This window comes from Netta rufina (assembly GCF_964035555.1).
Source record: "Netta rufina genome assembly, chromosome: 1".
Taxonomy (NCBI): Eukaryota; Metazoa; Chordata; class Aves; order Anseriformes; family Anatidae; genus Netta; species Netta rufina.
The window spans coordinates 1,825,070-1,837,961 of NC_140123.1; the positions used below are offsets into that span (position 1 = coordinate 1,825,070).

Sequence of the window (12,892 nt, forward strand, 5' to 3'; positions counted from 1 at the left end):
GGAGCACATTTCTATGTCTCCATCAAGACAGGGGAGGATAAGGACCCCCCGTCCTCCCTCAGGCCACGGTGTCCTTTCTAAACAGCTCCTCTTTCTGCCCCAGACAGCTTCGTCCGAGCTTGGCTGCTTCTGCTGTCACAGTTCCCTGCCTATGAAACCACAAAATCACATCTCCGTTGCCCAAAGTTCCTTTTTTTTAAATTTTTTCCCCCCTCCACGAGGCTCTTGACCCAGAACCCCTTTACTGAGTGCCTGGAGAGCTCCGGGAGCACTTGTTAGTGGGCAGCGAGCCCTAATCAACCATTTTGTGTCCATAAAATCAAGCAGCAAAGTACCCCAGGGCTTCATCTTACCTTGGCTCCCTCGGGTCCCCAATCCACTCAGCACACACACGAGGGGAGCAGAGCTGGCGTTGAGCTCTGGAGACCTTGGGGAATTCAATAATTTGGTGTCGAGCGAGCGTGTCAACAGCCGAGCTTCCGATTTTCGCCCAAAATACCTTTAAAGAAGACATAAATTGGAGATTTCAGCTGATTCCGGCAGCTGCCTCATTTTGTCTTCTGCACTCTCATCGGCTTCTGCACTGATCGGCCCTCACCCGCTCTGCTTTCCTCAGCAGCTGGGTGTGTGAAATACGTACCAAAAACAGAAAACCTAGAGCTTATTTCTTTTATAACAACAGCTGGATCGACTTGTGGAGGGGCTGAGCTGTGAGGAGAGGCCCTGCCGGGTGGTTGAACAGAGGCTGGGCCTACCTGAGGGCCGCACACCCCCATTGAAAGGAAACGGGAATTAAATGCCCTGAAAGGAGAGCAAACGCCCAAATTTGAGACTAGTGGGAACAGAAAAATGGTGACAGCTCCACCGTTTCAGAAATAAATGAGGAAAAGACCTGGAAAGCTTGGGGAAGGATGAAGGCAAGGTCGGGCTTCTCCATAGACGTGCTCCAGACAGCCCTAAGCACAAGGGCAGTGGCACTGGCGACGTATTTGGGTATAGGATAAAGGCATAGCATTGAACCAAGGAAGGTTTGGGTTGGATATAAGAAGGAATTTCTTCATGAAGAGGGGCAAACGTTGGACTGGGATGCCCAGGGCAGTGGTAGAGTCCCCGTCCCTGCGGGCATTCAAGAGACGTGGCATTGGGATCGTGGTTTGGTGATGGGACTTGGTAGGTCAGGGTGATGGACTTGGTGATCTTGAAGGTCTTTTCCAGCCTTAAATGATTCTGTGATTCCGTGATCATAGAATTAGCATTATGGTGGTTAAGTCCAAGACATTTTCCTCTTTCAGAAAATCAAAGACCCACAAAATAACCGAATGCCGGTGCCGCCTTCTCCAATCCAGCAACATTTGCCTCTTGAGATTTCTCCTGGCTTGTCTTACGTGGCTCCATCAGTACTACTTCATTAATCAGGACGAGCTTCCCACCGTTGCCTCGTGTTGCAGGTTGCCTTGTTTCAGAGCCCCCTCAATCCTGTAGGGTCGGGGTGTCTCTCTAAGCATCTACTGGCTGGAAGTCATGATTTCACATAGGCTTATGGTGCAAAACCAGCGTTAGCATGCTGCTCCAAAAATCCCCCTGTCCCCAGAAATGTCCTCAAAGCCACCCATGCTGGTCGTGTACCCCGTGTAGACCAGCCACACATGGGAAACAAGGAGGAAAAGGGAGGAGGGCAGCCAAGTGGCTCAAATGTGACACAACTGCGGGCTGTTGTGCCTTCGGTGCTCTAACATTTCTTTTCTTTCTCTGCTCAAGCTACACTTCTGATGAAGCAAGCCTGGCCACAGACCTCCTCGTCCTGTGCCACGGAGGGCACCTTCCACCTCCCAGTGGACACTGGGACCGAGAACAGAACTTATCAGGCTTCTTCTGCAGCATTCAGTAAATAAACCTTTCCTTTGGGGTTTTACGTGGTTGTTCCGTGCCCGTTTGCCTCCCCTCCTTTCCTTGTGCCTCTGGGAGGGTTTGTTTGGGATGGGCTCATCTTCATTTGCAACCGAGGGGGTAATTCTGGGGTTGTGCACGTGTCCTGCCCCAAGGGCTGAACCCTGGAGGAGGGATGGGTGCTGCAGGTCCCTGGGGTCCTGAGGATGGGAGCATCGCTGTGCTGCCACGCAAGATGTCACAGAGGTCTGGATTTCTGTGTGTCCCTGCTCCTTGCTGTTTGCACTTCTTAAAAATAGGAAGGAGTGTGAAAAGGAGAGCCCTGACCCTTGTTATGCTCCTTAGGAGGAGGAAAAGGCACTTGGAGAAGGGCCAAGGTCTTTGTTTTGGCTCTTTGGTCCACACGAGAAGCCTGAGGTTGCTTGCAGGTGCTTACCTGTAGCTGTGATGCTCCTGCAAAGCATTTGGGCACAGCCTGGATATATTCAGACAAGCCCTCTCGTTATTTTAGCAGCATTCCTTGTGTAGCAAAACCAAGGGGAGAATATTTCTTACAGCTTTTAAAAGCGTGCAAGAGAATTCCAAAATAACGCGTGGCTTTCCAGGAAGCCCGGTGAAATTCCCACCTTGTAAATCAAATGGCCAGAGCGGAGCTGGGAGGAGAGGGAGTTGGTTACAGATCACGGGAGGTGTAATTTCATCCGTACGGGGCCGAGCAATTCCTCCAGCAGAGGCATCACACTAAAAACACGGATAGCACGGGGAACGCTGCAGGCGTGAGGCAGGACCACGCACAGGGGCAAACTTCAGGTAGGAAAAGATGTAAAAGAAACCACTGGTGCCTCTAAACACCCTTGGGGCTTGGAGAAACTCCCAGGCTTATTTGGAGGAAAAAATAAGGTCTGTTAAGTGACTCGGTGAGGTTGGGAATGCTACAAACCAACCCCACATGGGCTGAAGCATCCAGGGTTGAGGGTCTGCTCCGGGCTGCTTTTGGCTGCTAAATTAAATCAAAGAATGAGTTTAGGGGAAGACCTATGGCTTCTTTTTGATAACAAGGAAAATATTAAAAGCACTGGGAAGGCAGGGAGGTCCCTGCTGTACTTTGGAGGAGGAACTGCAGGTCTGACATGGGATGTGGGCTCTGTGTCCCACCTAATTAACGGGGTTACAGGGAGCAGTCACTCATCTTCTGGTGCAGTGTCTTCATTCCGTGGTGCCAGCATCTTCTCCCCACAGGACCCATTTTTTCAGCAGTTCCTGGGGCTCTCCTCCAGGACCGATGCAGGAGATGCAGGGGAAGAAACGGGGCTCCTACCCTGGGTGCTGGGATGTTGCTCAGGGCTATGGGATCTGCTCCTCGTGCCCTGTTGGTCCTGTTACCATCCTGGCCCTGGCACACTTTGGCCATTATCACACGCCGGGGGCTGTTCTTTGGGCTTAGAGCCACGAGCTGCAATAAATAGGGCAGGCTCTGTAAATTCAGGAGCAGTTCAGATGGGGCACCCTGAATCAATTTGATCCCCCCCTTGCCCAGGTTTTCTCCGAACCGGGCTCTCGAGGGACGTTGAGAACTTTCTCGTGGGCATCACCAAAGAGCCTGAGCTGGATGGAGGAGAGCCACGGGGAAGCCTTGGATGGTCCTGGGGTGAGCAGTGCCCACAAATATGCACTGGAGCCACTCTCTGAAGATGGATAAACACAGATTGATAAACAGGAGCTGCTCAGTACCTGCAGAAGAGGTCCCAAGGGTTGGAACGGGCTCCGAACCTGCAGTGAGAGCCTTGTTTAGGGGCTGGACACGTGCCTCCATCATGGCTAAGGTGTGAGTATCCACCTTCTCCTGCTAAGCAGTATTTCTAAAAAGCTTCTTGTTGCTGGAGGAAGAGCCAGGCTGGATGGAGGAGGGTGGAAGAGGCAGGACCAGACCCCAGGAGCAAGCTGGAGACCACGCAACCACGAGGGACCTTGCAGGCACGGAGCCATCGTGTCACCTCCAACCTGTTGCAAACATCCGTCCATTGCATTTGGGTTTTATTTTCTTGCACCTGCAGGGCGACAGCGCTGCAAAATTCAGCTCTGGACAACGTATGTGGGTGGTGCAAGGGGAATCTCTGCTCCTAAGCAAACCCTAAAAGGATCGAGGCCATTTTATGGGGAACACAGGCCCTGAGCCCCAGACCTCGCTGCTGCATGGACACCCAGCATTTACCAAATACCAAAATACCTCTTGGATTTCCTGAGAGCCCATTTTGATGCTCTTCATGCCGAAACGGGAGAAACCTGTGATACAAAATTCATCACAGAGCTTTTTTTTATTTTTTTTTTTTCTTGCTCCACCCCCGCACGCCGTAGTGGTAATATAGGAAAAAAATTACCCGTGCAATTCAGCGCACTTCTCCCGTGCGGGATCAATAAGGGTGAGATTCCTGGAGTGGCACGAGGGATTTAATCAGCAATTTTAATAGGAGCTGCAGCTTAAACGCTTGCTCTTGCCTTTAAAATCCCAGCCTGCTGCTGAACCACAGAGCGGCGGTGGCACAGGCCACGCGAACTTTCTAATCCTAATAAGGTGTTAGATGGTCGTAATTAGGCTTTACAATTAGCTGTCAGACGTGTTTTTCTGAGGGTGGTATAAATCAGCATGTGCCATAAAACTTCAAAAAAAAATACACACATACATAAAACATAAAAACATAAAACAAGTCATTTTTACCTGCAAACAGCACAAATTGTTCCATTTTTTCCTGATTTATAAAAAAGGAAGACTGAACCTGCCCAGATTATTACTTTTAATACCCTATTTTTTTTAACACAGCAGCTAAATTGTTCATGTTTCAGTGATGGGGGAACCACAGCAAGGTCTGTGCTCAGAGTGGTAAGCGTGCAGCGCTGAGCTCCGGCAACGAAGCGTGGTGCCGAGAACTGACAGCCTCCAAGGTCTGTGCTTGAAAAAACGAGATGAAAACAGGAAAAAGTCCCTCGCAGAGAAGAGCTGGAGGTTGGTCTGCAAGTGCCACTGTGGTGTTTCTGGAGGATTGTGATCGAGGAGCCTCCAGTTCTGCGTGTTGGATGTGGAGAGAGGCTCTTGCTTGGGGAAGGCTTTGGAGCAATGCCCTGAAGGTGGTGACAGAAGGCTTTCCGAAGATGATTTCCCCACTCTGATGATGCTTTCCAGGAGCTGGCAGGGGCTGGTGATGCTCTCAGTGCTTCCTGGGGGCTGTCAGGGTCTTGGCGAGAGACATCAGGAATCGGCCGCGTGGTGGAGGCCGCAACCGGGACCAAGCTGTTGGGTTCAGAGTCACCAACGGGGTCCCAGCCCCTCTGCTCCCTAATTAACACATTTCTCCCCATCTGTGGTCATCAGGAGGCAGCGAGAGGCTGTTTGGGAGCTCCTGGAAAGCTCCTCGTTATCTTCAAGCCCTTCCAGCACTGGGCGGATAACGCGGCGTTATTAGCGGCCTCCAAATCTCGTCCTTCGTTAATTGCTGCCCTGAACGCTGGTTGAGTCAATTAGTTCGTTATCTTGGAGTGTTTAGACGTGTTATCGCTGTGCCGAGCCTTGACTTCTCCTCTCCATCCTGTGCAATTTTCGGGGCCTTTTTTCTCCCAGCCGTGGAATCTCCTAAGTCCAGGGAGGTCCCTTAAAAACCAGACAAATATCTCCGACGTGCCTCAGAGCAGCGTGAGCCGATAACACCGAGTGCTCCTGGAAGGAAAATGTAACTCTGTAAGCCTGGGCAGCTCACAAATTGATGTAAATTGTGCTAAAATACCCCAAAGTGACACCTCCAGCCATCGGGTGCCAGCCCAGTTGATGCGATCGCGTTGTCCTTTGTTTGGGATGGACACAAAGGTGGTGGAGCAGCACCTATTAAAATAAGGTGACCTCCGTAGACCCACAAATGACTCTTGGTGAGGACAACCCAGTCTGGAGAGCCCCACTGTGATCTCTGGGGCATGGGGAGAAGAAGGGGACGCTTCTCCGAGTCACACAGCCCAGCTCGCCCCGAGCCACCCAGCCCGTAATTAAGGCAAAAGGGCATCATCGTTATGGTTTTAGCCCTATTAATTGAATCCCTATTAATTTAGCCCTATTAATTTAGCCCTATTAATTTAGCCCTATTTATTGAATCGGCTGTCTCAGCATCTCGAAACCCTGCCCCTAACCCAGGCTGTTCGTGTCTCTTTGCTCCAGGGTACACTGCGGGGACCCCCTACAAGGTCCCACCGACCCAGAGCAACAACGCGCCCCCTCCCTACTCTCCGTCTCCGAACCCGTACCAAACGGCGATGTACCCCATCAGAAGTGCCTATCCCCAGCAGAACCTGTACACCCAGGTACGTGCCTCGCTCCTCATCTCGGGTCCTGGGCAGCCGAGGATCCTACGGGGCCGTGGCCGTGGCCGGCAGCGACGTCCTCGAGGGATGGAGAGGTTGGGTTGGGATGAGCAGTGGGATCAGCGGGGTGACATTGCTGGGGATGGGGTCTGTTCCCCCGAAATTACACCCCTGGGAGTGGGGGCTGTTCCCCCAAAATCACACTGGGGCTCAAGCCTGGCTCTGTGTCCTAAATCAGCCCAGGTGACCCCAGGGTCCCCGTGCTGGTGGCGTCGCACTCGAGGTGCCTGCCACGTCCCGTAGAAGTGTGTCACCTTCTTGGTGACAGCATGACCTTCAGGCATGACCCAGATTTGTGACCTGGGATGAGCTTCCAGGGCCATCATCCTGCTCTTTGTGCTGCCTCCACAGGGCAGTTGGCCCCCCAAAATCCCCCGAAACCTCCCGAAAATCCCCTTGCTGCCCCTTTACGCTGCAGATCATGCGCTCCCCGGAGCAATCTGGCCCTGCAGCATTTCCCTTCCTTTTTAATGCCAAATTCAACTCCTCCTGCAGCCACAAACTGATTTCTCCATGCCCGGCTGGGACTGGAGCATCTCCTTTTCCCTGTTTTGCTCCCTCCTTTGTTCTGATCCCTCTGATTTTTCCCTGTTGGTATCATGGGGACGCTGGCGCTGCCTGCCCCATGCATCTCTTGCCCTTGCGCCTCTCACATTTCAGGCAGCTCATTATTTAGGATGTGGGGCTTTCTCTGTTGGCTCCTTTATTTTGTTCCCACCCGTCCTTTCCCCTTGTTTCTTCCACCTTTTGCTCGTTTTGTCCACCAGCAGCCAAAGGATTTGGGGCTCAGACCCCGTTTCATCCCCCCAAACCACGCGCCGTGGCTCGTCCCCTACCCGTGATGCTGATCCCCACCCCACTCCCGCTGCAGGAAAAAAACAAAAAAATGGTTGAAATGATCATTGGGGGAGCTCTGAAAGAGTCAGAGATTTACAAAACATGAACAGAGCAGGAAAATTTGTCCAAATTGCTTCTTTTTTGGGGTTCGGTGCCGCCGTAGCTGCGTGCTGGTGGCGCCCGCTGGGCGCAGGGCTGCGTTTGCCCCTCTGTAAACCCCGCCTGGTGCCGGGTGCCAAAAAAACCTCCCTGCTTTCCTTCTTCTCGAGCAGGGAGCTTACTACACCCAGCCGGTGTACGCGGCGCAGCCTCACGTCATCCATCACACCACCGTGGTGCAGCCCAACAGCATCCCGTCGGCGATCTACCCGGCCCCCGTGGCTGCGCCCAGGACCAACGGCGTGGCCATGGGCATGGTCGCGGGGACCACCATGGCCATGTCGGCAGGTAAGAGGCTCCCCCACGGTCCCACGAGGTCAGAGATCGTGGCTCAAGTGGGACAAACCCAAAAATGACCCATGCAGGAGGTTTTCCTGGCCGTGGGCAGCGGTGGTGCCTGCCCCCAGGGGACCGCAGCGAGGCGAGCGCGTCCTACGACACCCCCAGGGAAGCACAAAGCAGCTTTGCCTCATGGTTTGCTGCTCCTTTGCAGGCAAAACACAATTAGTTTGCACCAAATCTTGATACCACTCCCATTTTTGGGGTAGCACAGGAGACCTTCCTTCCATTTGGCCCCCACTTGCATCCTGGAATCTATTTTTCTTCCCTCTGTTCCCTGAATAGAGAAATAACCGAGCTCGTCTCCAAATACTGCTGCATTTCTGTCCTCAAGCTCCTTTGCTGAGATCCTTTCAAGGTCCTTCTGCACAAATGGACAAAGTTAACCTTGGTTTGTGCATCGTTGCTGAGCCCTGAGTGCCTCATGCGTGGGGTTACTTAAATCCAGGCACAAACGTGATTAATTGAGAGCGCATCAAGCACGGATATGGGGTATGATAGTTTTTTTTTTTCCCAAAGCCTCTATTTCTCTCAACAATTCTCGTTGTTGTGCATTGAATGGTGCAAAGAAAGGCGTTATTCACCCTTCTGCATCTGCAGGAGCTGTGAAACAGGACTCGGCTGAGGGAACCACTCTGAGAGAGATTTATTGGTGCTTGTGCCGAGAAGTGGGAGATGCAATTCGTGCGTGGAGGATGCTTTCAAGTTTCAAGTAGCCCGTTACGCCTAAAACGGGGAAATTTGGGGCTGTGTTCGCCCTCCTTGTGTCTGCTGTGCAAATTCTCCCCAAAAATCTTGATGTACATCAGCTGCAGAGCAACACAGAAGGGGCTGGCACCAGGCTCTCTGCCCTGTAACTAGCAGAGGACGCTCGTGGTGCGTCCTGAGGCACCAGGAACATTTATTTTTTTTAAATAAAACCAGGGCAGGGGGCGAGCAGCAGCACCCAGGGGTGCCTCCAGCCCCAGCCAGGCTGTGGCTTTGGCTCCGAAGCTGTGAAATGGCCATCACACGAAGAATTCCTCTTTTTTTTTTCCCCTTCCAGGAACCTTGTTGACCACCCCACAACACACCGCAATCGGAGCACATCCAGTTTCCGTGCCAACGTACAGGGCTCAAGGAACCCCCACGTACAGCTACGTACCTCCACACTGGTAAACCCACCGGCCAAGTCATGTAAGTGCCACCCGAGAGCTTCCCCTGCTCTGTCCCCATACAGAGCTGGCCCTATAACAGGGCACCGAGGGCTCTGGCACGACCCCGTGCGTCCCAGGAGGGTCTTGGCTGCATTTCCAGCCCTCTTTTGCTGGATGCTCCAGCTGCTGGAGAAGGGTTGGAGAAGGAATCCTCCTTGCCTTCATGCTGGGAGGTTTGGGATGCTCTCACATCACGGAGCAGAGCTTTCCCTGCTGAAATGTGTCGGGAGAAGTCCCCTTTTCCTGCCTCTTTGGTACCAGCCAGGCTGCGTGCGGGTTGGCGTGGTCCTTGGGGGTCCCCAAAATTGGAGCACCGGTGATGGGGACGCAGAGCAGGTCCCTCCTATCCCATGGGTCACCCTACATCTCTCCATGCTCCTCACATAACATCAGAGAAACCCATCCCACGACAAATTGCCCGGTGAAATTAGATGGCCACGAGCTTCAAGCTCTCTGCTGGTGCCCCGACGCTTTCTCAGCTCCCTCCACACCCCAAAAAAACCTCCTGCAGCGCGAGCCAAGGTTGGAGCCCGACCTCGCTTGGCCTCCCCGGTGCCCCCAACCCTTCCGTGATGTCTCTGCTCTCTTCCAGATCCAGAGTCAGACATCGTATGCAACTCCACAAGTCTTACATCGGGGCTGCGGCCGCCGGACTGCAGCACCTCGTCTGTTTGTGAGAACAAAAGAAAACAAAAAAAAAAAAAAGGAAAAAAAAAAAAAAAAGTGCAAGGGTCACTTTATGCATTCTTTAGTGGTTTTTGTAAAAGCTGCTTTTTCTAATCTTCTGCCTCTTTTTTTTTTTTGTTTGTTTGTTTTCCCCCCTCCCCTGACCCCCATCAGTCGTGTAACACACATCCTGACACGGAGCAATAGTAAAGGTCTCTCTTTGGTCCCGTCGTCTGCAAGCTCAGCATATTTCACTCAGATCCCCCCTCCGTTTCTCATTCTTTTGGGTTCTTTCCGTGTTTTTTTTTTCTCCATTTCTTTCCCTTGTTGTTGTGGTTGACAAGAGCCTAGGTTTTCCTTTTGCCTAGTACGAGTGGTTTGGTGTTCAGGGTACGACGTGAAAAGCACAGCGCGGGTAAGGCAGGCTTGTTCCCATTCGCTCGGGTTTTTTTTTTTTTTTGGGGGGGGGGGATGTTTTCAGTTGAAGAACATTAAATTATTTAATCTTCCGTAACACGTTACAGGAAAATTGGTGTCTTCCAGGTAGCTGTCGTGATAGATCCTAACGCCTGCTCTGCGGTGAGGTGCTGAGCTCGCCCTCCTCGCTTGTAGGACGTAGGAGGACCGCTCGCCAGCGGGTCTGCTGTGACAAAAAGGGGCAAAAAAAGTGTTTTGTGGCACGGGAAAGGGCAGCCAGAACCCCCCAGGATCCTTTTGGGCATGGTGAGAGGTTCCCCAGCCCCTTCTCAGCCCGGCTGGAGGTTGGGGAACGGAGCGCGGAGCCCAGCGGTTTGGGGACGGAGGCTGGCTGGTGAGGGGGTGCCCCTTGCCCCGTTTTTTTTTGGGTTACGGACGAGGTTGGAGGAGAAATGCTCCTCCAAGTGGTGAAGATCCAGCCAGAGATGAGGGGCTCGTGGATGCTGTGAGGATTGGGGCCGTTTCTGGGCACTATTGGCTCGCCCATGGGCGCAAGGAGGGGCGGCACGGTCGGTGGCACCCCGCTCGCCGGGCTTCCCCGAGGTGCCCGAGGGCTCAGGGGGCTGTCTCGAGGGCATTCCCGCTTGTAGACAACACCATTTGTAAATTCTCAGCAAAAACTAGATTTTTCTTCCTTTTTCCTAAAGGGAAAAAAAAAAAAAAAAGATTTTGGATTTTTCCCTCCAGCGTGCCAAAATATTCGTGCTCGCCCCGCGGCACGCGTGCGAGTCCCGCAGCTCCCGGGCTCTGCGATGCTCCTGGAGCCCTCTGACAGCTCCAGCCCCTCGGTGGGAAGTGTCCCTGTGGTTTTTGAGCCTTGAAAAGCACCAAAATGTTCCTGCTGTGTGCTCTGTGTGGCCTCACCGAGGTCCCCGAGGTGCCCTAGAGGCCAGAGCGGGGGTTTTGGGGTCTTTTGGGGGTTTTGAGCCCTGCCCGGTGTGGTGTCCGTGCCGGGGGCTGTCTGTCAGTGCTGTGAGGCTGTGAGATGAACTCGTTAAGCAAATTAACAGCCCCAAAACCATGGCTGGTGGTGCCCAGGGTTGCTCCAGGGGCAGGCAGGCACCACTGCCTCGGTTCCCAGCCCCGGCTCAGGAGGTGATGCTGGGCTTTGGGGTGGAAGGAGGAAAAACGCTCAGTTTGGGGAGGAAAGTGCCAGAAATGGTGCAGAGCTGGTGGTTACGGAGTCTCCTCCTCACTGGTGGGATCTGATGAGGTTTGGGTGTGGTTTTTTTGTTGTTTTAATTCCTTCCCCTGGCTCAATGGCACCCGCGGAGGGCGAGGAGCCAAAACCTTTCCTGCCCGTGGGGGCGAGAGGCTTGGGCGAGCCCTTTTGGCAGCCAAATTTTGGTGTTTTGGTTGCAGAAGGGTTTCCATCATGGGTTTTGAAGGATTTCCAGCCCAAACCCAGCGCTCTGCCACCTTTGCAGGCACCCACGGGGAGAACCGGAGCTGCGGGGGACCCCGGAGAGGCCAAATTTTGGGGTGGGGGCTCGCTCCTGGGGCTCTGCCTTTTCCTCTGCCCATATCCACGGTGAGAAAAAGGTGCCCAGGAGGTGGCCGCCGTGCTGCTGTCCCCACCAAAGCCACCTCGGAGGTGGTGGGGAGAGAGCAAGACCTTGCTAACCGGGCTGGCCTCGCAAGGGGCGGTGACGTTTTTGGGGACGCAGCATTTTGGATGGGAACAGAGAGGCCAGGAAGGAGGAAACCTCTGAATCTTGGAGGAGGTGAAGGCTGGGGAGGTGGCAGGGGGGTGACACCGGTGGGGGGACAAGCGTCGTGTCCCACCAGAGCTCATCTGCCCTTGCTTTTATGGGAGGAAATCCAGGCAGGAGGACAAGGTTTAATGGGCAAGAGGGGTTAAAATCCCCTTAGAGGTGATGGAGCCACTTTTCCAGAGGGCAAAACTCTGGGAAAAAGGAAAGTTTTGCCATGAAAATCCCTTCCCAGCCACGGTTAGGACCGGGACCTCCAGCCCCATGCCGTTCTGGCCGAGGCTGATGAACCCAAATCACGCAGTAAAGCTTCGGTGTGGTTGGAAATTTGTAATTTCAGCGCTTTTTACCCTTCTGTGTTCTTTAAAGTTTCCGTTCTGCTCTGGTTTCACGGCGGACGTTTGCTGTAGAGGCGAGGAGCGCGGCGGGCGAAGCGACGCCGGCCGCTTTTGGGGGCTGGGGGCTCTGCTTCTGGCTTGGGGGAACACGACCCAGCCCCTAGCGAGGAATTTGGCCCCGAGGAATTCCCCTTAGCGAGGAATTTCCCCCCTGGAGGAATTTGACCCCCGTGGCACGGGGTTGAGGAGCCCAGATCTCGCCCGGAGAGCGAAAATCCTCGCGTTCGGGGCTTTATTTTTGAAGCTAAAATCCAACCAGCTGCAGATAGCAATAAGAGCCGTGGGGTACCTGTAAATCCACTTTTTTTTTCCTTTCTTCTCCTTTTTTTTTGTTGTTGTTAAACTGCTCTTTCCAGTCCGAGTGAGGGCTGTGGCTCCTTCCCCTCCCTGCAACCCCAGCTTTTGGCTGCGAGCACCCAGCACCGACTGTCCCCAGTGTGCTCCCTTCCCTTCCCTTCCCTTCCCTTCCCTTCCCTTCCCTTCCCTTCCCTTCCCTTCCCTTCCCTTCCCTTCCCTTCCCTTCCCTTCCCTTCCCTTCCCTTCCCTTCCCTTCCCTTCCCTTCCCTTCCCTTCCCTTCCCTTCCCTTCCCTTCCCTTCCCTTCCCTTCCCTTCCCTTCCCTTCCCTTCCCTTCCCTTCCCCAACCCAACCCAACCCAACCCAACCCAACCCAACCCAACCCAACCCAACCCAACCCAACCCAACCCAACCCAACCCAACCCAACCCAACCCAACCCAACCCAACCCAACCCAACGTTTCTCGGCTGTGCCCTCGCGACTCTTTCCCGTGGGGAAAACAGGCAAAGCCAAGCCTGGTAAGG

General features: G+C 53.6%; 1 protein-coding gene across 3 annotated transcripts in view; it reads left to right on the forward strand.

Moving 5' to 3' along the window:
* FAM168A (family with sequence similarity 168 member A) overlaps nucleotides 1–9,906 on the forward strand; it is a 163,865-nt gene extending 153,959 nt beyond the window's left edge. For 2 of the 3 annotated variants that reach the window (XM_084305999.1, XM_084305998.1), the window contains 5 exons: nucleotides 1,759–1,884; nucleotides 6,086–6,228; nucleotides 7,398–7,572; nucleotides 8,669–8,799; nucleotides 9,412–9,906. In XM_084305999.1, coding sequence (XP_084162125.1) covers nucleotides 1,759–1,884; nucleotides 6,086–6,228; nucleotides 7,398–7,572; nucleotides 8,669–8,781 — 557 coding nt within the window. In that variant the 3' untranslated portion in view covers nucleotides 8,782–8,799; nucleotides 9,412–9,906. The remainder of the gene's footprint in view (nucleotides 1–1,758; nucleotides 1,885–6,085; nucleotides 6,229–7,397; nucleotides 7,573–8,668; nucleotides 8,800–9,411) is intronic. The other variant, XM_084306000.1, reaches the window with a different exon arrangement.
* Nucleotides 9,907–12,892: the final 2,986 nt, after the last annotated feature.